We start from the raw sequence: 26593 nt of genomic DNA on the forward strand, positions 1-26593 counted from the left end.
ACTTAGCCACTTAGAGATTATTTAACAATTCAGTATCAGAATTCAAAGAATAAACAATGACCATTTCACCTCTGACTGATAAAAATTCCAAAATAAATTTCCAGTCATATTTTTAATGGTTTCTGGATCTGTGATTTGTTATTCTGTCAACAGTCTGGCCACAGAAACTGTTGATTCGTTTGTATTCTCCTTGACTTGACTAGAGGTCACAGAGCCTGGGAGAAGTAAAGCAAGCTTTTTCATTTTCTTCATCTGTAAACATAAAAAGTCCAAAGAGCAGAATTAGGATATGGAGTTCAGGATGATTAAAAATCTATGTTGAACTGGGCTTTATTTTGGTCAATTACAAATTGGGACATGCAAGCACAACCATCCCCTTCATAAGAGCAAAAGAAAGGAATGAACGACTGCAATTTACAACTACACAGATGGACTCTCCAGATTAAATGTGGAAAAACAGAAGAAACAAATGATTCCACTTAGTATGAAGTTTCAAGAACAGAGAAAATAAATCTACAGTGATTACCTTTAGGAATATTAAGGGAGAGGGGGAGTGAGGGAGTTATCTGGAGTTTTGGAAATATTCTATGTCATCATATGAGTGGTGGTTAACTGAGTGTATCATAGGCTGTACACTTAAGATTTTTGTACTTTATTGATGCATGTGACACCTCAGTGAAAAAGAGCATGGCTAAAATTCTAAGATCAGAGAGAGCCCTTTCTAAACTATACATAATTTTTGGTAGAATGAGACAATTTTGGTACAACCTTTTTAGGTTTATGGGAAATTATTGGTGAGAGAGGGAGAGAGAGAGAATCTCATGTTTTCTCAAAATCACATGGGTCACTTAATGAATGATTACCAGCCTCCAGGCATTGTATCATACCTTGGGGGTTCTAAAAAAGTATTTAGGGGCTGACGACCTAGTGGGGGACAAGTAACTAGGTTAAGTGATAATATGGGAGAAGTATACAGATGCTCAGGGAACACTACGGAAGAAGGGCCTATCTTGTCTGGAGTGGGGTTGTGGATATAAAGAAAGTAAGGTCTTCAGAGAGGACATGGATTTGAGGAGACTTTTTAAGGATAAGTAGGTCTTTGCCGATTGGATTGTGTGGCACTTATGGATATGTTAGTGCTTGAGATATGAAATGACATGTTGTATTCAGGAACTCGTAAGTTTTTTGGTATAACTACACTAAAATATGGAAGCTGGAAGTGGTAATATACGAAGCTGGAAAGTTAAAAACAGATCATGTTGGTAGAGTGTTGAGTGACATTCTAAGGAATTTTGATTTTTATTTTCCTTTTGGCTTTAGGTGTTAGGGAACCATTGAAGAATTTTAATTAAGTGGTGTGATCAAGTTTGCATTTTGGCGGTTGATTTTTTTTTTTTTTAATTTATTGGGGTGACAATTGTTAGTAAAATTACATAGATTTCTAAGACAATTTGGATCCTCCCCCCAGAGTTCTGCTCTTGGTGATTTTCACCCTGTGTAATTTCCATAAATGACATCCTCTTTAGACTAATGACTCCTACATCAAAATCTGTATTCCAGATTTCTCTCTTGTTTCTTCAGACTTCTCATAGAATTAATTGTTTCTGAGTCCCTGGATGCAAATTTGGGTTATTTAATGTTTTTGTCCACTTTTAGATCATATAAGCTTTATGATCAATTTAGGTCACAAAAAATTTCAATTCACAATTTAGAATATTTCAATGTTTTTAGTAACACATCTTTATTCAAAAATTTCTTCCTCTTCGCTCAGACCAAGAATGGGTACCGGTGCCCCTTCCTACCCCCCTTCAGCCTCTGGGAAAGGACCTTCTTTTTTCACCTCCTTCCCCACTCACAGGGTCTTGTAGGGGAGATGGAGAAGAGAGGGGAGGTATGGAGGTAGAAAATCTCTTGTTGTCTGATATTGTTATAAGATGCCTTCATTCTCTAGGTCTGCGGGATATTTAAAACTGACTTTTTTCATGGTTATTTGCCTGAGATGTTTGAAGATTGTACTACTGGGTCCCTCTGACCTCACCTCCCTTGACCTTCGTAATGACCTTTCCTTGAATTGGACATTTCAGATCTCTCCTCAGCTTCTCTGCCCTGCAGCACCTACCGCTTCCTCCTGCCGCAGGCCCCTTACACTGGCAAATTACTCTTTGGAGCAGACTCCATTTTATGAATGAATTGAGGCAAACATTCCTACCACAAATTTGATGTCTTGTCCCTAAGAATTATACATCTTTGATGTACAGTCAGAGAAGACCTCAGTTTCCTTCTCAGATGATCAACCTCCCCCAGTGCCATGGGCCAGTTTACCTTGCTGGGTACTGGACGTCTGTGTCCCCTCAACTGGAGGGGACATGCATCAAGTTTCCTGAATGGTCCCCTTAAAATCCCTCTCAGAAGGCTGGGTTAGGAGGTAGCACACACTCCACCCACTCAAAAATCCTTCCAAACTCACACTTTCTTGATCTTTTTTCAAATCTTTAGCATGAGTGAGCAATTCCTAGGTAAATGTGAACAATATGGAAACCTCTTAAACTATAGAAAAAAATAAAACTGTATGTATGCATACTGTGATTATATTTAACTACCAAGCCCAATGTCTGTATTATATTGAAGAAGAGTGGCAGAGAATTAATTTTGGCATGTTGACAATTGCCTGCATATGAGAATAACTTTCAGAATCATTTTAATATATGTAAATCCACTCTTTTTCTGCCAGCTCCTTTAGAGTTTTCTTATAAATGGTTTTTATTTCACAAAAGTAAGCATAAGTCATACTGTATCCTTTATGTATTTAAAAGGAACTGTATTCAAATTAATTTTTATCTGTATAGTGTTCTACTAGTTAATTCTGTCTACATGAAATTGCCTTTTATCTTTGGTGTAAACTCATCAGTATTTTAAAAGTTTTGATGTTGGACACAGCTGGAAAAGCTATGCTGATGCTCCTTAGTTTTATTTACATCTGACTCCCCACTGGAGTGGAAGCTCCATAAAGACAAAAGCTAGATTTGAAATTTGCTATTTTTGGCCTCACTGTGTCAAGTACATGTGAAGTAGTCAGTGCGATGAGTCTTTTATGTCTTTCAGCACTGTACGGGCAGGTTTTCAGTAAGGTGTATAAATCTGAATAATTTAGAGCATTCCTGATGCTTTTGGAAATATTTCACACTAATATAAATAAATTTGTGTAAAATATGGTTCATAGACTGTAATAACTCATTACTCTAAAGAAAGTGGAACATATGTTGGAAGTCAGGCGATGAATGCATTCTCCGACATTTGATAGATCATGTATTGGTAAACTTGTTGTTCTCAGGCAAAAGTCTATGCCATAATCAAACAGCTGGTCCCATAATTTAAAAAAAAGAATACAGAAATGACCACTAATAACATTGTAACATCCGTCTAACTTAGATACTTATTTGTTGCTTATTAGAGCAACATGGAAATACTAAAGACATAGATGTACCTGAATTTTTTCTTAGCCAATATTTTTATCACAAAGCATATTAAACATCAAGAAAACTGTACGGAATGTAAATTCACAGCTCAGTGAATTGTAACAAGACTAAATTCCATGTGATGCCCACCCAAGTCAAAAAAATGGCATGTTGATAACACTTCAAACTTCTATCAAAATCCAAACTTCTTTTCCTTCCCCTCAACGAAGGTAATCACTCTCCTGACTTCTAATACTATAGTTGAGTTTTACAAGTTTTTTTAACTTTATATAAATGGGATCATACATTATATATTCTTTTGGTTTGGACTTTTTTGAATTCTTAATATTTTTGACATTCATCCATGTTGATATGTGTGTTTATAGTTTGTTCATTTTATTTAATGTACAGTTATCTCTTATATAAATATGTCACAAGTTATTTATACATTCTAATGTTGACGGAGTTTTGTGTTGTTTCTGGGTTTGTTTTCTTTCTTTTTGGTAATTCTGAAGGAATTTTCTTGTATATTTCTCTTGCTGCACATTTGCTTATATTTTTGACCAGTACATGTCTAGGAATGTTATTGCTAGGTCATAGTATCTTCAAATTTAGTGGGTCAGACTAATTTTTTTTACAAGTTTATACTTTGATCAGTAGTGTTCTTGTTGTTCTATGTCTTTGCCAACAGTTGGTATTCTTATTTATTTGGGGTTGTTTTTTTAGTCCATTTAGATAGATGAGAAGTTGTATCTCATCACAGTTTACGTTAGCATTTTCCTGATTACTAATGAGGGTGTTCATGTTTTCTTTCATGTGTTCATTGGCCATTTGTACATCTTTTTTTTTTTCAGTGTGTTTTTCCAGGACCCATCAACTCCAAGTCAAGTAGTTGTTTCAATCTAGTTGTGGAGGGCGCAGGTCACAATGGCCCATGCAGGATCGAACCAGCAAACTTGTTGTTAAGAGCATCAAGCTCTAACCAACTGAGCTAACTGGCCACCCCATGCATCCTCGTTTTTATTACTTTTAATTTTTAAATAATTTCACAGAGTCACAGGAAGTGGCAGAAGGAAAAAAGTGCAGGGAAGTCCTGTAAACCCTTCACTTGGTTTTCTCCAGCGGTAACATCTTATATAACTGTGGTACAATATCAAAGCCAGGACAATCCATGACATTGGAACAATCCACAGAGGTTGTTCATATTGCAACAGTTTTATATACACTCATTTGTGTGTGTGTGTATTGTTCTGTGGAGTTTGACCACATGTATAGATTCATGTAACCATGTCCACAATCAAGATACATCTTGGTTCTGTTACTAGACACTTCTATGTACTCTCCCTTTTAGACATACTTACCCTCTCCCCATCCCTAACACACAGCAACCACTAACCTGTTCCCTATCTCTGTTATTGTTTTTTTGGAGAGCCTGTTCAAATATTTTTGACTGGTGCCTGTCTTTTCTTGATTTTTGGATGCATTTTTACATGTAATTGTATCTATAACATGTACCTTTTTCTACTCTGTGCATTTATATTTTCTTATTGGCAAAACCTGCTAAATAAAAATTTTTGATTTTAATATAATCATAGTTATTATTTTTTAAAATATTCAGTGCTTTTGTATTCTTGTTTAAGAAATCATTCCCTCCCCCCAGGTCATGAAAATATTCTCCTAGAGGTTTTATTGTTTTGTCACATGTAGATCTACAATCCACCTGGATTTGATTATTGGTGTGACGTAGAGGTCAAGTTTCATTTTTTTCCACTTGGATATCCAATTAACCCAGAACTCTTTGTTGAAAAGACTCCCCCCCGCCCCCCCCCCCCCCAGGTTTGTGATTTTGCTTATGTTATAAATCAAGTGAGCATATGTGTTAAGAGTCTCTCTGGGTTTTCTGGGTTTTATTGGTTAACTTGTCTATCCTTGCACTAGTTAGATACTGTTTTATTTGCAGTTGGTTTGTAATATGTCTTAACATCTGGTAGAGTAAATACTTGTCCTTCATCTGAGTGTCTTGTATTTTCTTGGTCTTTTTTATGTTCATATATATTTTAGAAGCATATTCTGAAGTTATAAAAAGAAAACTGCGGATTTTGAGTAGTAATGTACTTACTCTATAAATCTTTTAGGCATGCACTGGCATTTCTACAGTATTGAATCTTACAGTCTATGAATGTGCATGGCCCTCTACTCATTAAAAGCTTTACTTTTTGATGATGTGTTGTTGCTTTATCATAAAGTTTTTACCATCTAATATGAAATTTATTCCAAGATACTTGATATTTTTAGTGGCACTGTAAATAGTATCCTTTTAAAGTTTCATTTTTTTGAATATTAGTTGGTGTTATAAAGAACTATAAAGGAATGCTATATATTGATTTTGTATCCAGGAAACTTGCTGAACTCACTTACTAATTCTAGTAATTTATCTCTTGATTCTTTTAATATTTTCTATATATATCATTGTAACATTTGCAAATAATAACAGTTTTATTTCTTCCTCTCCAAAGTTTATACTGCTTGCCTGCATCTTCCTGCCTCCCTCCATCCCTCCATCCTTTTTACCTCGTCCCTCCCTCTGTCGCTCACATTTTTTTTTTTTGTTCTACTGAACGGCCAGGACAATACAATATTGACTAGACGTCATGTTAGCAGGTGTTTATGAGCAAATGGAAAGTATAACTTATCACCAGTAAATTTGATTATTTACTGTAGATGTTTTGTGAGTATATTTTATCAGGTAAAGTGTAAGTATTATCAGATCAACTTTTTTTTTTTTGGTCATGAATCAATGTTTAATTTGTTAGATTATATTTGTACACCAACAGAGATGAACATATCCTTTTTTTTCTTTTTTTGCCTTATTTTGCTAATGTGAATTACACTGATTGATTTTAAAGTTTAAACCAATCTTTATTCCTGGCATAATTCCAACTTGGAAGTGACGTAAGATTCATTTTATACATTGTTGGATTCCATTTGTTAATGTTTCTTTAGGATTTTTGCTTCTATGTCCATCAGTGAGATTGGCTTGTAATTTTCTAGATTTTAACAAGCATCTTTTGTTTACTTTACAATTTTTTTTTATCTCCTCCTGTCCAAAGTGCTTCTCATGTGGAATCTGCTGCTTGAGATAATGACATCATTGTCCATTTGCTCATGAACCTTTAAACCACACATCTACACTCACATTCATATCCAATCTATTGCCAATTCTGTCAATTCCACCTTTTAAATACTGTATCATGCAATTTGGTCATTCTTTCTATCCCGTCAGCTCCTACACTAGTTCAGGATGTTGTTGTCTCTTTTGTATTCTGCCACAGGTTTCTCTCCCTTCCATCTATTTTCCATATTGCAGTTAAGATGAACTTTTAAAATCACAAATTCTGTTCTGCAGCATTCGTTCTTGACATTTTTCAGCAATTCCTCATTGAATTCCTTTGAGTTCCTCAAATTGGCCATATTTTCTCTCACATCGAAGCCTTTGCCCATACTGGTTCCTTTTCTAGCAACATTCACATTAGTTCACAAAGTACAATTATTTGCATAGCAGACCTGAAGGGTTGAGACGGATCAATGGTTGGCAGAAAGATGGCTAGACAGGGAACAGTGTGTGGAAAGGTAGAACAGGCAGCTCAGGCAGTGATTTTTCAAACACCAGTTGTCTGCTTTATCATTTATTTTATGCTTGGCCTGTTGTGTTTTGTGGGACCTGAAGGTTAGTTCTTAAAGGGAGCATGCTGTGGCCGACCGACTCTTGTGTTCTCTTCTGGGTCGCACAGGTTATAGGTCCTGTGAAAAGAGAAAGCTCTTCTGAAGAAAGTAACCAGGGTGGTGAGGAATTGTTGAAGGTTCCAGGGATGATTAACCAGGCTGAAGTGGTACTTGAGGAACTGTGAGATAAAAAGGGAAACTAAAAATGTTTTGTGTACAGTGATGGCTACAAGGACATAAGATATTACAAATGTTCAGAAATATTCAGGAATGCAGACTTCATCTCCAAATTAGGACAAACTATTTAAAGACTAGAGCTGCCTCAATATGGAAAGAGTTGCCTGTGAGACACTAAGTTTCCTCTTGTTGAATGTATTCAAGTAGTGATTGGTCAACTATGTAGAAGGACTACATATAGTATTAGGAGGGCTCCAAGAGTCAGATCACATCCCAGATTAATTAAATATAATTTCTTAGGATTAGACACAAAATCAGTAGTATTTGAAGCTTCCCAGGTTATTCCAAAATGCAGACAAGTTTGGGAAGTCCTGCATTAGAGGGAGGTTTCAACTCCTTAGTCAGTTTCCTGTATCAGAGTGTCTAGAAGAGATGAAAAAAAAAATAAATACAGATTTCAAAGCCCTAACTTGTGGCTTCTAAATTAGCAGAGTTGGGTAGACACCAGGCATCAATATGATTGAAATTATTTTAACATGTAATTCTGTTTTCTAGGTGGGATTGGGCTTCACCAGGTTATCTGACCCTTTTAGGAGAATGCATTGTGCATTCATAATTCAGCTAGGTATCCTGTGGACAAAATATGCAATATGAATTGAGAGAAGTACGTCAAGTACTACAACAACAACATAAAGGGTTTTGGATTCAAAGGTGTCTGAATTCTAATTCTACTTCTGTTATTTGCTACTCATTTACTAGCAGACAAAAGTTTTCCTACCTTCTCAATATCCTCATCTTCAAATAGTGTAATAACAAACTCACAGACTGATTTTGAAGTTTAAATACAATTCTTTATGAAAAGTATCACTCTATCATTGTGTCTACTTATATCGAGCTCTTTTCTAAATTCTGTAGTTCTCTGAATGCTGTAATTAATAAGGGGAACCATGGAGCATATATACCTGTTGATGAGTATATTTGTAGTCTCTGCTGAGTTTTAGCGTCAGTGTGCTGTGAATCCCTGGTTTTAATATTCCTTTTGGTTCAGGTATTATAATTGGTATTTTGAAGGCAGTGAGGGTGAAGAATAATGCCTTTCACTTGCTCTTTTAAGTGAAATATAATCTGTGCCTAAATTTTTTCTAAATTGAGCATTTCAGACAAGAATTTTTTCATTAATTGTACTATAAATGGTGGGAGAGAATTAATTGTGTGCTTATTTTTTTTTATCACAGGTTTACAGGAACTGTGTAATTATTTATTAAAATGGAAAACTGTGAAGAAAGAAAAAGATAGCAATTGGAATTAAAATTCCTGGATGACAATTTTGCTTTTGAGACGTCAGCATTTAAAAACGATATGTTGATTTGGAAAGTCCTGGGAGTAAATTCCAAAATTCATTTTTTCCGTTCAATCAATGGATTTTTTAATCATTCCGTGGAGTTGATGAAGTTCAGAGACGGTGTGTGATGGGAAATGTGGCATGCCAATGTTTTTCTACTGATTGCATATTGGATTAGTTTGCTGCTTTTTTGAAAAGATTCCATTTTGAAGGGTAAGAACCTAATGTGATGGATTTATCTTCAGAGATGAACAGACATGGGAAGAATCCAGTGAGCCATAAGCTAGAAGATCAGAAGAAGGTAATGCAAATACATTTCCTTTTATTTGGTCATTTTTGTTTATGCTTAAAGAGAATATTGTAAGTTGAAAATGAATGTGTTTTAGGAGATAAAATAACATGCCATTTCATGGTAACAAATCCTGCCACATAGCCAAGTGTTGCTATGGGTCTGGATTTCATTACCATTTATTTGGTGGTTTTGTTTCTAACGTCTTCTGCCTTCATCCATCCAATGGTTTGGCAAAGGATGCTACTTTGTTCTCTCACTCTTGACTTCATTTTGGTGACCTGCTGGCCTGACCTCATGTGAACAGTTTTCTGAGATCCAGGGTGAGGGGTGAGTCCTGGGGCATCTCTGGAGTCATGGAGCAAGTTAGAGCTCGCTTGCACGAGAACACCTACCTTCCTGCCATTAGAAGCCACCGTTGGCATTTGAAATTCTCCAATTTCATGTCCTTGGGGAACATCAGTTTAAGGCTTATTTTTTACAGCTGGCCTGGAAAGAGAGTCATGAGGCCACTGTGAGCTTTTGTTTGACGCTTGAAGTGTGTTGTTGAAGGAACTAATGCAAAAATATCGAGAAAGGACTGTGCCAATATAGTTTTTTAAAACTGGTTTAGAGAGCTTCTGAGTAAGAAGCTGGGAATTGAATACTAAGGATTGCACTTAAGCCTCATTTTTTTCTACCTTTTTATAAACTCTTACCTGCTCAATGGCAGCACTGTAGTGAGAACCATCTAGAGGACACTTATCAGAAGGGTCAGAGATGGTGCCCAGGAGAGAAAGCCCACTCACAGTAAAATATATTATCTTTTGTGGTGCTTTCATTGACTCCATTAGTACAGGAGAGGTGTGTGGGGACCCAGTGGCCAAGGCACAAAAGCGAGGTATAATGAGATCATAGAAAGGAGATTTTTAGTTAGATCTGGGTCTAAGGGCCATGATTAAGGTTTGTTTTCACATCTGTCTTAGATGGTTTTTTACTAGTCACTTTGTAGTCCCAGAAGACAACTAGCTCCTTCACAGTTTTGGAGGTGAGAAGTTTAGAAGAGACAATACAGAGGCAATAGCTTATTAATTTATTCTAACATTATAACCAATGCCACTAGAATGAGTGCTCAGCGATCTCTTTGCATCAGTTCAGAAAAAAATGGATGGCTTATTTATGTCCAGGTTGGTCCATTCGTTGTGTTTACCTACAGTATAAGTAAACCTTAGAAAATACTAAGTACTATAAAATCCAAGATACCTGAAATCAATTTTCACTTCAATGTGAATATGAATTTCTACACAAATAAGTGTATTACCAAGAATAGTGGTGGTGTTTCAAATGGTCAGCATTTTTTTTTTTTTTTTTCCCTGCTGGCACTAAGAGTATAAAATGCAAAAAGAGATGGGAAGATGAGTTTACATCTAAAGCATTTCTGGAATCTCTTAACTACTGAGCAGTCATTTAATTATTTTTTTCTACATTTTTAAACTGTCCTTAACTCTGATGGTAATTTGCCGGTTGGGTAAATGAAGAGGGAAGTGGGTACTAGGTTGGCAATTAATATCACAGAGTTATAATTCTTGATTGAAGTTCTGTTTTTTGGCAGGAAAGGAAAGTACCTCTGCAGGTGCTTTTCTTTCATTTCCCGAATAAGAGATATTTTCTGCTAACACAGAGGATTACAAGCTGAAGAATGAAATGAATTTTAAACGTCATTCTGAAAATTCCTTGTATGGAACTTGAAACAATGGTCTATAATGATGGTTAGTTTCCCAGGCCAATTCACAAAGGACTATTCAGCTCATAAAGAATAGTAGTAGAATTTAGACAAACTATGGTGAGCCATGATTCTGTGGGAAAATTAAAAGAAAAGAACAACAACAGCTTGGTGTAGTGAGACGAGAGGACCCCAATCCACTAGAGCCCCACCTTCTAGGTGGTAGGGAGATAGGGGAGGAATGAATAATTCCAATGAGCAGTAGCAAGACGGAAAATAGGATTCTAATGATTTCCTGGCCACCCAATTGGTGTGGGCATTCACACTGAATAAACCAGAAACACAGATATTGATGGATCGATTGATCGATACTTAAGGTTCAGCTTTGTTAAGTGTCAGCAGGAACCTCGTCTCAGTGACAGTTTTGTGAGTTTGTATGAAGGAGAAAAATGAAATGTAGTTTCATAAATCTTTGTAGGCTAAGCTCTGGGCACAGCCCTGTCACCACACAATTGCCAGTAGAGGTTATAAGATCATTCATGTAATTACTTCAAGCATTTGTACTCTTTCATGATGAATTAATTTAACAGGCCCAGTGTTCCACATCAGTGAAATAAAATACATTTATTCGAACACATGACTTCATCCAGAGGTGAAGCATCTTTTTGGTATTATTGAAAAATGTGTTCTTTTCACAGTGCTTGACATATGGCAGACATTCAAAAAATAAGATGCATCGAACTGGCTTTTAATATAGGCTCCTACTCTGAACACTGCATAACTGATTTCTTGTTCAGTTCACCCGAGCTCACTGGCTTTTGTTCTTAATTGAAAGTATGTGGATTTGTACTTATGTTCTGCTTCTAAGTAGATACTGTTAAGACACTGAGCTTGTGAGTTTCTGAGTATGTGTTCTACTGCAATGAGTAGCTGGATGTCAGAAGAGGTAATGTATGGACTGCTTGCTGTATACCAGGAACTTGCTTGCTCCTTTCTGATTTATTAAGAAGGTATCTTTCTGGAAAGATAAAAGCTGCTTTTACTTCTAGAGGTTTGGTCTTGGAAAAAAGAGTATACGTACTGTTACTCAAAATTAAAGAGTTTAAAAGTGTATGTGACTACTTGGGCTTCTTTTAAATAATGCCTTATCACCTTACTAAATCTGAACAGAGGAAAACATACTTGCACGTTCAAAGGTATCCTCTAACAAGTCGTATCTGAAGTCTTCAGTATGGATAAAGCAGAGATGTGGATTTTATAGGAGTGGAAAATAGTTCTAAGAATCTCAGATCAACTTGGGTCAGTGTATGGCGAGGTGGAACTCAATTGCATATTTGATCCCTGTGATTTTTATCAGAACTTTCAGTTACTTTTCGCCCTTATGGATTATTCTTGTTCTTGACATTTAGCTTCTGGACTGTTCCAGATGGGAGAATTGTCATGGCATCTCAAATAACCTGAAGGCCCCGGTGTGTTTTATTTATGAAAACTTGACCTTTTGATCCTTTTGTTTGCTCATTGATGCTAGTGAGGTTGGTATGTTGCTTTCCACTAATTTTATTGATTTATGAAATTATTCCTCCAAAAGCCCCTACAACAGTGAAAGCTCAATAGGTACAAATGTCACTGCTATATAATTAATTGTGACCTTGGACTGAAAAGCAGAGCTCAGTAGATTTTACTGTCAGTCTAATTGCAGGCAGTTTGCAGTTCAGACAGCCCTGGGACACTGCTTTATTGCTCCACAAATATTTTGTGTATTAAACCGAAGCATTTGTCATAGTCAGCAATTTACTAGGCACTGCTAAAAGGGCAGCAGGATACACATTTTGAAGTTATGGCAGTGGTAATGCAATAAATATTCGGTGACTTGTTTGAATTATTTTCTTTCTCTGTTCTCTAACCCAGAAAGGGATGAGCAGTATTATCGCCTATATGCAGATATATTTACTTTTATGGAAATGTCTAAGATTGATGCCATCTCTGTTTTTCACTTCCTAAAATCGTGTCTTTTTCATGCTAGCCAGCATTATTTTCACAGTACCATGCAAAAAGCTCAAGAATAATTGCAACACATCATATCTTTCTTTCTAAGAGATGACAATTATTTCAGAAGTGACACACTCTGGGGATAGTGAATTGGAATGTTTGAAATGTGGAAAATCATATAAAATGAGAGAAATGATTGTATTAATTCATAGAAAAGAGGATGCCGATGTGGAGAAAGCCTGTTATTTTTTTATTAAATTTATTGGGGGTGACAATGGTTAGTAAAATTATATAGGTTTCAGGTGTGCAATTCTGTAATACATCATCTGTATATTGCATTATGTGTTCACCACCCAGAGTCAGTTCTCCTTCCATCACCATATATCTGATTCCCTTTTCCCTCTTCTGCCACCCTCCACCCCCTCTTACCCTCTGGTGACCACTAAACTGTTGTCTGTGTCTATGAGTTTTTCTTTCTTTGTTTGTCTTGCTCCTTTGTTGCTTTCAGTTTTATATCTCACATATGAGTGAAATCATATGGTTCGTGACTTTTTCTGTCTGACTTATTTTGTGAAGCATAATAATCTCAAGATCCATCCATATTTTTCATCTTTTCTTATGGACGAGTAGTATTCCATTGTGTATAACTCGTATGTACCACATCTTCTTTATCCAATCATCTATCGAAGAACACTTTGGTTGTTTCCACATGTTGGCTGCTGTAAATAAAGCTGCAATGAACATTGGGGTTCGTATACCTTATGGATAAATGTTTTCAGATGTTTTGGGTAGATACCCAGGAGAGGGATTGCTGGATCATATGGTAAACATATTCTTAATTTTTTTGAGGAACCTCCATACTGTTTTCCATAGCGGAGGCACCAATTTACATTCCCACCAATAGTGTATGGGGGTTCGTTTTTCTCCACAGCCTCTCCAACACTTGTTATTATTTGTCTTGTTGGTAATAGCCATTCTAACTGGTGTGAGGTGATATCTCATTGTATTCTTGACTTGCATTTCCCTAAGAGCTAGTGAAGTTGAGCATTTTTTCATATAGCTATTGGCCGTTTCTGTATCTTGGGAAAAGTGTCTGTTCAGGTCCTCTACCCATTTTTTAATTGGATTTTTTTTTCTTGAGTTGTACGAGTTTCTTAGTCTCATAATATAGAAAGCCAGTTACTTTAAGGGTGCCTCTGTGACACCATAGACTTAAAATTAAGTTTAAATGGGAGGGTAGAGAAAGCATCGCCTGCAGGTAACAATGAGTGCTTTGTCAGTGTTGATCCACATAAACTAGTTTTATTCTTACTTTTTCAGCTGACATCAAATAGAAGTGTTGTCCAGATACATATCTGCATATGACTGTGTTAGACTTGTCTAATAATATTTTACAGAGTAAAAACATTTATCAATTTAAAGCTGGCATAATTTTCATTTTATTATTTTTAGTGCGCTGATTTTTTTACAGTGTAATTTCCATTTTATTTTTTCCCTAGAGAAAATTTCTTCAGTTCTTAAGGACGTAGTTCCTTACATGGGCTTTGGCTGAGGTCGTGGTCTAAATTGGGGTGGGGATGTCCGGTCCTTCCAGGTTTCACGGGAACACTTCCTGACTACCTTGTTGTGAATGGCACAACTCACAGTGATGTGGTTTCACATACAGCTTGGGAAGCACATGAGTGTGGAAGACACTCTCTTCACAAATGTCCCTATCGGCTGCGGCCTCTATGATGTTTCCAATGACACTCTTCTTCAGGGCCTTGTTCTTGGGCATACATTGGGCGCCGTGGTGCAACAAGTCGGCTGCATCTGGCGGGGGCCCTTTTAGGTACCTCCATTATTCCTTCTTTTATGGTCATATTGGAAGCGAGGTCCCCAGGGTATGCTGATTCTTTTAATTTAGACTACATTTGTTGCATTTTCTTGCAGTCTTGGTAAAAGAGCATCATATAAGAGACCAGAAGAATATTGGGATTATTCACACAGGTCTTGAGGACTACTTAAAATTATTTATGTTGGAAACTGATTAAATATCTGTCTTCTTAAGACAAAATATGGAGAAATATGTCTTCTTAAGAGGAAAATATCATGAAAAAAGGGAAACCTTAGGATAGATTCAGCCCTATCATTCTTTGATCTGCTTGAAGGATAGAATCATTACATGTTGATTTATATTTAAAAATATGCCGGACTCCTTTTTTGTTCCTGTGTATGAGGTATGTTAAAATGGCCACAAGGGAGGATGAAGTAAACCCATATCATTTATTAATCATCTGATCTTGATTAATCATGACTGCTAATATGAATGAATTGTCTGGGGGTTTCAACAAAATTGATTAGTCATCAAGTTACTGATTATCTAAGCTTTTAATTTTTGAGATGAATTGAGCAGTCTCTGCAGTGTTATTATATAAATCTGGGATACATGTCCAAACACAATTATGGATGTCAAGTTCACAAAGAAGCTAGTACTGGAATTATGGGATACTGTGATGCCAATTAAAACTGCCCCTAATTTCTTCCTTTGTACCCTCATCTTTGATAAAAGAATGCTACAAATAGCTGCCTCCCAGCTTTACCTGGAGTTCTCTAAGGATAAATTAGATTCTGCAAGTTCTTTTTCTGCTCAGAAGTGATTCTAGAAACTTCTTTCTCAGATCTGAACATGGATAGAACCTCCTTTAAAACTTCCTCGATCATATTCTAGGTAGTTATCAAACGGAGTTCTGAAAGTTTGTATGGCCACTTCCCTTTTTTGCTCCTGGCAGCATACATTTTTAATGTAAACACACTTGGAGTAACAGAAAGACCTTAAAATAGATAAAAGTGACTATATATACACCATGCTTCATGGTTCTACTCCTTTGTTCAAAACTAGACCATGTCTTTTTCCTGATTGGTGGATTTTAGATGTCAAAAGATATAAAGACCTTGTAAACTTCATATAGATAAATAGATAGGTGTGAGACACATGATACATGAGTTATGTGATATATATTTTGAGCATTTGAAGGCAGAATTACATGTAAATTGTTATTAATGTTATTACTTTTCATTAATTATGTCAACGATAATGATAATCATGACTACCAATATACAAGGTTTAATAAGTTTTAAATTGTGTTTGTTCTTAAATCCCTTCCTCTGTCTGGGTATTTACATGTGTGTTCTTCTGGCTTTTATCATTTCATAAAGGAATGACTGAAACTAATTTTTTTCTTCTAAAATATATTTTAAAAATGTGTATATACACAATCCAGAACACTTGGAATACACTAATGTACCAATTTACTCTCACCTTTCTATACATTATTAGATTTTTATATATTCATATCTAACACACACATACACACACTTTTTAAAGCAAATATTCTAATATTTTGTGGCCTGTTTTGAACGGCAATCATATCATTGTCCATTTCTCTTTAAGATTGTATTTCCAAAGGGGCTGGGATTTTTCTCCACATGAATATATACATTTGAATATAGCATAATCATTTTAAAACAATCATTCAACCATGTCCAATTGTTTCTCTTGAGGTTCCACGTGAGTATAACCAAGTGGACTGACATTCCGTAGAGCTTACCCTGAGGCAGCTGCATGGATAAGAACCTGTGAACTCATGCAAGCATACCGTTAAAGAGTGCTGAGCGTCAAAATCAGGAAAATAGGTATTCCATTTCCAAGTGCCAAAGATTTAAGACTAATCACCAAAATCAGAATAATGAGTAGTCACTGGAATGGAGTGGGGAGCAGGCACAGGTGTGTAAGCAGAGAGAGTCAGAGATGAATTGGGAGTGGGAGGACGTGCCTGATTCGTTTCTATGCACAGCGGGCTACGTGCCGGTGAGCAGAACCATCTAATTAGTAGCTTTAGGACGGGGTGAACAGAATGTTGTGTCTTCCTTACATAGGGACTGACCAATTTCTTTAAGACTGATGATATTCAATGAGTACACAATGCCTGGGATAAGAGTTACATGAAACAAAGCAAACATCATGATATGTAAGCAGCAGACATAAGAAAGTTTGTGAATTTTCTGTGCAAATTTAATTTGCACATAAGCAGAAAGCTATCAACATCTTTGACCTTCAAAGTGTGTTGTTCTGAGGAGTGGCCACAGCGTTCTTATCTGGAATTATATAAGTAACGCAGAGTCTCAGACCCCACACTAAACCAACTGAGTCTCAATGTGCATTTTAACAAGATCCCTGAAGGATTTTAATGCACAGCAATCTCTGAGAAGCCCTGCCCGAGAGAACATGTCTGAGAGTCCCTCGGTGGGATTAGCTTTAGGTACACACTGCTGCAATCCAAATGTCCTTTATTTTCTGTCTTCAGGTTCTTATTTCCCTCCCTGACTCACTTCCCTGTATGTCTCGGAATCATCAACCAAATAAACTACTTGCATTTGACTCATTGCTTCATGGGCTGCTCTGGTGCAACCTAAACTAAGACATTCTATACTCGAATTCTGGAATCCATACAAGTGTGTTTGTTTCTACCAGCTAGTGTTGGATCCTATGTTAACACAGCTGTTTGAAATTCAAATTTTTAAGGATTCTTCTATCCTTTTTATTCATTCCTATTTTACTCTTGGATATCCTAAGTGCAAACCCAGACAGATGATAATGTCAATACTTGTACAGTATGGCTGACCCTGACTTATAAACACTCAGTGGACAGGTGACCCACTTATAGGACAGATGACACTTATAGGACAGCTGCTGCCACTACCCCCTGCCTCTGCACTGTCGATGGCCTCTGCAGCTGAAATTGGTCTAAGCAGGTGCTAATCTGCCAGCACCTCTTTCCATCTCTTGCCTTCACCTCATTCACTGAAAAAAAAGGACAAAACACAATTAGGAGACATTGACTCAATCTGGTGTTTGGGACTTAGGCTGGGTTTTTATGTGAAATCCTATTCACTCCTCTTTTCTTCTAGGGTTTCCTGCTGAGGAAGCTATATATACACAAAACAGTGACTAAATAGGAACAAAGGAGAGCATGTGTATAAATGCTCCCAAACTCTCCTAAAAATAGATCTTCCCTGAGAAGCTGTGATACCTTAAAGGGTCCAGAAGCCAACTCTGGGTTTCCTTGTCCCTCAAAGTAGAATCACTGCCCCACTTAGCTGCCCCAAAAATACTAACCAAGTTGTGTGGATGAAGATGGACAGAGAGAGCCTGCTCAAAGAGGAGGACCCGGTTAGGTGAGCCTATCCCAAATGAGCAACACAATGGGGAAAAAATGGTGATGCCCATGATCCGACCTTTAGCAGAAAGGAACACTGCCCAGTCATAATACATGGCCCATTGTTTCACTCATGACCTGAGCAAGCGGGCTACTAATGTCTGTGGGAGGATGTAGTACAAAGTAATATAGTGAATATTTAAGAGTGAAGAATCTAGAATAAGACTGAGTTTGATTCTTGGCTCTGGTACTTTGTTAAATTATTCAACTTGCCTTCTATTTCTCTTATTTGTGTTATTTCATAAAATTGGAGTATTGAAAACAGTTGTCTGTGAAGCATTTAGAACAATGCCTTGTGCCTAGAAAACACGCAATAACTGGTAGCTCTTGGGGGGTGAACTAAGGAGATGGATGTGGGCTGTCCTCTGTGGGCAGAGGCCAGAATGTGAATTGAAGGGCAGAAGAGTTCCTCTCTTCTCATCGCTTGATTTCCTATGAGGCCCCCGAAGTGCTGGTGCTGAATGACTTTTAGGCTAGTTCCAATCACAGCTGTCGGTTTTAGACTTCTCTTTACTATCTGTGTTTGACAATTTAACCCGTTTGCTGCAACAGTCAAATATAATATCTGAATGAATATTTCCTTCTGCTGACAGCAGATGGAAACTTCCAGAAAGGAAGTTTAGGAAAGCACATGTACATCTTTCTATATTTTTGTGTTTTTCAAGAATAAAAACAATAGGAACATTTTATACGTATAAATAATGTCATTTATGTACAAAGCAGCTCAAATTGCTATTATTAAATGCATAAAATAGTCAAAATATCAACTTTTTGTTTTTTGTGGATTTCTGACACATTTTGGGAAAAAAACACAAAACTTGAAATCAATGAACACAGCGAAAGAGTTAAGCACTCAACACCAGGCTCCCAAAAATGAAGGGCTTCTTTACTTATAAGTGGGAGCAACACACACACACACACACACACACACACACACACACACTTGAAAAACTAGAAGTGGACCCAATCAACCAGTCCTGGATTATTCACCCTTGATCCAGGGTAGAACTTCCCTGTGGGTCTGTCTGAGCTTTCTTTCCTTATTTATATTGGACTTGGTTCATCTGAGGCCAAGCCTCCGCTTGCCTGTTTACTGCAGTCACAAGATAGTTGGTGCTCAAGACAGTGTATCTTAAAATATGGATATAAAGTCAACCACATGTGATTAGAGCTCAACCCTAGAGCCAGTCAGAAGAGAAGCCTGTGGGTTCAAAGACTTTATTTCCCTCACGACGGCAAGTTTAATAAAGCACGATACTGTCTGATCATGGCAGGTTGACAGTTATCCTTAATTCATGGAACATGAATTAATTCTTGGCATGCTTTATCTCTGTCATTTCCAAAATGAGATTGAGAATGTAAAAATTATATCGAACAAAGATAATACAGTAAAATGTTAATTGTAGAGTCTCGTGGTAGGTTTATGTAGTCACAGTAAAATTCTTTCAGTGTTGCTGTATGTTTGAAAAGATGTATAAAACAGCAGGGAGGGATATGTTAAAAAGACGTGATGCTTGCTTTCAAGGTATTTTCTATCTAGTAGCATATAGGTTTTCTGCCTTATTTCCCCAAGCTTGATCCTCCTTCCCAATGTAACTTCTGGATCAAGAGACCTTAGAGGATTGTAGGAGAGTTAAGGGAGACTGACTCAGGATTGCTAATACTTGTCTTTTAGCTACACAAGGTAGTGTTTTACAATGCGCCTAGGATCCTAAGCCGTGTTTCTTACAGGGTATATATGGGATGCACACTCATAATTTTCTTTTTTCCTAATTATTATTTTTAAATTTTTAATTAAATTTATTTGGGGTGACAGTGGTTGGTAAATTTCAATAATTGACTTAAAATCACTTTTAGGACTCCATTCCATATGTATAGATGATTTTTCCTTGGCTTAAAAAGAAATTTTGAGTGTTCAGTCATTTGTATGTTTTATAGAAGCGCATAATGATTGTGCTTCAATTTGAATATGCTGGTATTGGTTCCAAGCCTTAATGCAATAAAAGTAAACACCTTTTTATCATTTTTGCAATCATTCTCTGTAATCAGTTTTTCCTATTTCACAGAATAAACTATCTTTTATAAATACTCCATGACAAATGTTACACTGGACCATGTAATATTTAAGAACCCATTTAAAATCTGCAATGTTATATTGCCGTTTTAGACGCAAATTTTTGTGAGCGTTTTTGCATAACAATACAGTAGTTCCTCAGTGCCCAGTGGATACACTGCTTGGCTAAGAATGTTCTACAGTATATTTATAATAGGCTCTACATCATGCCTGCTATTTTCCAGTTCACTAGCCAAGCTTCGTAAGTCATTGTTTCAGAGATAAAGATGGAGGTTAGTAGGTTCAGGTTAGTAATGCTGCTTTTAGCTTAGTATATGCTCTATTTCAGTGTAATATTTTGTTTGAAGATGAAAATTATCAATTTGGGAATTGAACACAGATTGAAATGATACAATATTTTGGCTGAATTCAGTGTGTTTTTGTGTTTTAATGGAGTGCCTACTAGCGCTCTGTGGTCGGTAAGAGTAATACACTTTACTGTGTTGTCTGCATTACTAATAGTTTATCCATTTATATCCATCACCTCCCCCTTGCATAGCAAAGTGGGTTAGGCTCCTAACTCATATTTGAATAGCAACCTGTAGTTTACAACACATTTTTTTTTCTTGCATTTCCATCCACGCTCACAGATCTGTGGAGACGAAGGTCAGATATTCTTTATGTCCAGTTAGGGATGGATATGCCCAAGGGTAAAAAAAAACCTCACCAGATTGTATGTTTTGTTTTGCTTAGTGGTCTATGATTTTACTGTACCTTTTTGTCTGTTCTAGCATATTTTCTATGTGCATGGACATTACATATTAAATCATTTCTTTCTTTAAAAAAACATCTGATTTATTAATATGTTGTTAAAAATCTGTTTGAAGGCTATAAATCTACAGAAGCCTTTCCAGTTTTCCTATTAAACTTTTATGCTACATGAGTCTGAATATGATATACTTCCTTTGAGCAAATGTTTTTCAAGAGCTACTCCCAACATGATTTTGAAAGGTGTGAAAAATGAGAGTCCAGATTTGGCAAACTGCTGTTCTTTGTTGGCACTCAACCTGGTTTGGTCACATTAGACTTGTCACGTTTGGAAACTTAGATTCAAGGTTCTCTATCTTTCTTATTTAAGGTGACTGATTTCATTAAATCATATTAGGAAGCTTCATTTAATTATTAGGGAAATATGTTGTAAGGAACATAGGTCACATTTCAGTTTGATAGGCTACACAGAGAAAAATCGTCAGTCCTCGTAGGTAGGGCCACACTCCATCTCAGCTTCTCAGTTTTGCCAGCTGATCAGCCACCAGATAACACACAAAGGTTGGCTACCTGGCCTTCTGGCTGTGCCAATGACACATGTGAGTACATGCAGTTATGTGAGCTGCCGTGCTCTCCTGTAGTGAGGCAGAATGTCCTGTTGGATCACATTCATAGTTGGAATTTGCTCACCGTGGTGGAAATAGATGGGAAGTGGGGTCTGTTCCAGAGGTAAGCTGGCTAGCTATTTCAAAATATATCCACGTCATTTTTGAGGGAATATTAAAAAATAAAATAAAATGGATATGTGCCCATCAGACAAGTATGTTTCACTTGTCTGATGTGAAATGAAAATGAGAGTACTATTCTATATCAATGGCCTTTTTTGTTTTTTTGCTGTGATAAATACCTTTAAAGGATGCTGTGGTTACAAGCATCACATTTTTCTAATGTTCATATTTTCACATGTGCTAATAGCTATAGGGTACTAATCAAATTGTGCAGATTCAGTTCTGAGGCAACGCTGCCTCTTAAGAGTGTGACTGAAGCCACACAAATTCTCCTGCTTGCTTTTAACATTTTGCTGATGGTAGTTAATTTTTTACTTTATATTTTTCATTAACATTAGATGTTCTCTTTTGAAACTCTTACCTGCTGCTTGATTGAACGACACTCTTAGGTATACCATAGTAGTTTTACCTCATGCTAACTCAATAAGAAGGGCCTCTATCTTTTAACAGCTGCTGGTATTGGCAAACCACAATGTTTGTAAATAATAGATAAATAACACCTTGTATGTATATGTTTTTCTCTAACACTAGAAAAGGATTTAGAGTGAAACTTTAAAAACAATGTAACCTTCATAATTAATGTGTTCGTCTGCTTTCTCCGTAAAATATTTTTATATAATTATAAACTGATGCAGTGATTTCCACATTGCTTTGGAGGAAAAGTGCAAAATAATGTTAAATAAAAATGTGTCTTAACATTTCTGTAGTACCTGCCATTTTATAAATGTCTTCCAGATCCTTCATCAGTAGTTCCCCTCTTGTCATGAGTGGACGTTCCAAGATCCCCAGTGGATGCCTGAAACCGTGGATAGTACTGAATCCTATATCGCTATCTCTATCTATTTACACACACGAGCAGGAGCGCGCGCGCGCGCGCGCGCGCGCACACACACACACACACAGAGTGCCAAACAAAATGTATATACATTTAAGAAAGGAAAAAAATGTATTAAAATTGCAATAATATACACTGATAGCAAAAGATCAATACAAGTCATGTGTATACATTTTTTGGCACCCCCAGTGTGTGTGTGTGTGTGTGTGTGTGTGTGTGTGTATAACGTGTGTGTATATATATAATTTTTTTATATATGTATATACCTATGATAAACTGTATAAATTAGGCACAGTGAGAGATTAACAACAAAACAAAAGGATAATTCACATCTGGCAGTACAGGAATAGGGCAGTGTAAGATTTTATCACACTACTCAGAACGGCACACAATTTAAAAACATAAGAATTATTTCTGGAATTTTCCATTTAGTATTTTCAGACTGCAGTTGACCATGGATATAACGGAAACTGTAGAAGGTGAAACCATGAATAAGGGGAGGACTGCAGTACTAAATTAGTGGTACAGGTAAATACATGACACTAAGAGTGTTCATGGGTGTAACAGTGATTTTTTAAAAATGCACAGTGCATCCAGGTTACCACTCATCTTCCAAACACCCTTCCGTGATGTGTCAGTGCATTGGAAGTGCAATCTGACCTCCTTGACGTGGTCCTTGGGGTCCTGCATAATCTGATTTTGATTCCCCCTCCAACCTCGTCTCCTGTCACTCTTCTGCTCACTCATTCTGTTCCAGCCATATTGGTGATCCATTTTTAAGTTCTTTGAACAAATCAAGGACTTTCTCACTTTAGGTCCTTTGCCCTGACTGCTGTTTTTTCCCCCTGGAATGCTCATTGCTCTACTTTTTGCATGGCTGGCCTCTCATCATTCAGGTATTCAGTATTAACGTAGTTTCCCCCAGAAAGTGCCCGCCCACTCCATCGTTACATTCTGCTCTAGCACCCTGTTGGTTTCCTTCTTGACAATTATGTCAATTTGTCCTATTAGCCAGGTATTTGCTTGCTTGTTTATAATCTGCATCTACTAGGCCAGGGATGCTGCCTGTCTTGGTCATCATTGTGTTGGAAACCTTGCCTGTGATACAAACTCAAGAACTATTGCTATGGAACAAAGAAGGAAAATCTATGTGAGTTAATAAATGACCATTTATGTAGCAAAGGTTTGATGGACATTTACCAAATTGGAGTATCATTTTTGATAAAAAAAGCTAAAGAAAAAATAAGAAGAGAAACACACGATTTGTTTCAAAGAAGCTCTCAGGCTTCTCATTAACTAGGAAAACAGGAAAACTTGACAAAGACTTTTAGGTTAGAGTAAATGCTCATGTGTAGTGTCTTCCATACTTACCCTTGGATCTTTATTTCTCCCTGTGAGGGAAGAGTGGAACTTTCAAAGCACATTTATCTATACAGCCTCCTGTATTTTCTACTGACCCTCTGAAGCCTTCAGGCTCTCCAAGGTGAGAGAAATGACAGGTTTAAACATTTTATGATTTTCATTGCAAATTATCTAGCTATAGTATGTATTTATGAATTCATCCATGGTATTTTCTCAGCAGAAGTAATGCCATCTCTCATATTTAAAATTATTGGATACTGATTAATGCAGACATTTATGTGAAATTTGGACTTTTTTTAGCAGCTGTATCGAAAATTAAGTTATTTAACATTTAAGATTTGATTGTTTCCCCCACCAATTTTCGATGGTCAGATTTTATTTAGGTTTTGAAATAATTATAATTGCTCCCTCCTACCATATTTGCACAGACACTAGTATCACCTTCTTTTTTATTTTTATTTTTTAAAGATTTTATTGGGGAAGGGGAATAGGACTTTATTGGGGAACAATAGTGTGTTTTTCCCAGGACTCATCAGCTCCATCCAAGTCAAGTTGTTGTCCTTTCAATCTTAGTTGTGGAGGGCGCAGCTCAGCTCCAGGTCTTCTTGAGTGCTCTGGCGATACACTTGAAAGAAGAGAAGGATGGTGAGTCCTACTTACATATCCAAGGAAAGATCAACCCCAGTCTTGTCAGTTCATGACATTATTTTTTTTTGTTTTCATGTGGTACTGACAGGTGTTTCTTCATAGCCTGAGTGGTGATGCCCGTCTGTTGCTGGTCCAGGATGTTCTCTGAGAGAATGTGATCCTGCTTCGTAGGGCTGAGCTGGACTGCACTTTTGTTACTGTAGCTGCAGTGTTCAGTGTCCCTTCTTTGCAGGTCACATACATATGCACCTCCCAGGTAACAGTTGGCACCAGGGACACTGCATCAGACTTGGTTCCAGGATCTCTCTTCTCCAGGCATTTACCCCTAGACATCACCCATTTATCTTTTCTACTTTCAAACACAGTGTTCTTGATTATACTCCCTTTCCCTGTGTAGCGGGCTTCTAGTATGACTCCCTTATATTCTAGACAGAGTCAATTTCAATGAGTCCAAGATAATTTCCAGTGACCTTCTTGTTAGGGGAAAGAAGACACAAAATGAAAACAAAATTAAATTATTCTCTGATGAGCCATACGACCGTATGAAGTACACGATGTCAATAAGTTTGTTGATTTTCTTACCTCTGAAGTATGCATAGCCATCCTCAAACTTGCTGTAATATTATAATTTATACTGACCAGCAGCTCCTTGTATATGAATTCTGTCCTGTACAGTCTTATAATATTGATTGGACAATCGATTAAGGAGTCTTTCCTGGAAGAAAGACTTTATTATTGCAGCATAGGAGAGCACTTTCTCAGATAAAAAAAATGTAATCAACCCTTTATATGCTTGTTTTTTTTTATGGCTAGATTCTTCCTAATATTCAGAAAGGTTCAGGGTCCATTAACACACCGTTTTATTTTTTTCTCCATGATAATGGGCTTTTCATACTCTTGTTTACAAACATAATTAAAAATAGGCTTTTGTAGAGAGGAACTTAATTCTAATAGAATGATGATTAACTGAAGTGTTATTTAGTTTTTTCTAAAAGTCTTCAAGAGCACCTGATAGAAATTTAGGATTATTTCTAAGAGAAAGTAAAGGTAAAGCAGCTATTGCAAAATAGCAACCAGAGCTTAGAAAAGATTTGAATGCTCTATCTGTGCTTACTGATACAGTATGCACTAGCCTCTGTAGCCATTACGATTTAGATTAATTAAAATTAAAAAGCCATATTTCAAGTGCTGAATCATCACAGGTGGCGAGTGGCTACGAGGTTGGACAGCAGACATACCCAACATTTTCATTGTTGCAGAAAGTTCTGTTGGGCATCACTGACGAAATCTTGTCATGGTTGGAAGGCCATGTAGAATAGGAAGGTAGGGGACTCCGAGTCAGATTTAGACCAATGAAAGTCAGAACAAGAGCTGCCATGGAAGATATTTTGTGTTCTTTTCAGTGCACAGATTTTGGGATGGGGGGCTATCATTGTCCTGTGGAAAAGAGGAAAATGACCTTTTCTCCTGCCATAAGTTGAGTGGAATCAAGTGTTTGAAAGGATATTGAAGGGCAATTAGACCAATTACCAAATTAATATCTGAACTGTACATGTTGACTATTTTTGCTTACATGGAATAACCTGAAGCTCCCTACCTTAATAAACAACATGCATTGAGCAATTGTGAGATAATCAGTTTGTATATATATATATATATATATAGTATATATATATATTTATTATGGATAATAATTTATGATAATTCATTTATATATATATATATATATATATATATATATATATAAATGAATTATCATAAATTATTATCCATAATAAATTATTTTATAATACATTTTCACTACTGAGCCAACGGGAAGACTTTCCAAGTGCTTTCCATGATCTCACAGGCAATTCAACGCTGTTTCAGATCCCAGAACACAATAAGGTCAGCCAACAAATTAGTATTAGGGCAGAGGTATTGAGGTAAAAAAAATTCTAAAATGCTTACAAAAATACATGCATAATATTTTCCATCATTTTAGCAAATGATTTAAAATCATGATTGTATCCGTTTATATTGTAGTTCAACTCATCTGTCCTATATATTTATTGTCTTCTTGCCAAATGATAAGATCAGCAGAGCCATATGTTTCTTAAGCTCCTCTTGGACAGAAATTTTACTAAAGCTAGAAAAAGTTAAATGTTACCCAGTCAGCAAAGACATTGTTAGTTTATCTTGTGTTCCAGGCAATATGGATCTAA

General features: G+C 36.6%; 1 protein-coding gene across 1 annotated transcript in view; it reads left to right on the plus strand.

Moving 5' to 3' along the window:
- Positions 1 to 26593, plus strand: part of NAV3 (neuron navigator 3) — a 772754-nt gene that overhangs the window by 214644 nt on the left and 531517 nt on the right. Inside the window, exon 2 of the mRNA XM_074325380.2 lies at positions 8591 to 8998. Within this exon, the coding sequence (XP_074181481.2) occupies positions 8927 to 8998 (72 nt within the window). The 5' untranslated portion in view covers positions 8591 to 8926. The remainder of the gene's footprint in view (positions 1 to 8590; positions 8999 to 26593) is intronic.

Source organism: Rhinolophus sinicus, chromosome 1 (assembly GCF_057876585.1).
Source record: "Rhinolophus sinicus isolate RSI-liver-muscle chromosome 1, RSI-T2T, whole genome shotgun sequence".
NCBI lineage: Eukaryota > Metazoa > Chordata > Mammalia > Chiroptera > Rhinolophidae > Rhinolophus > Rhinolophus sinicus.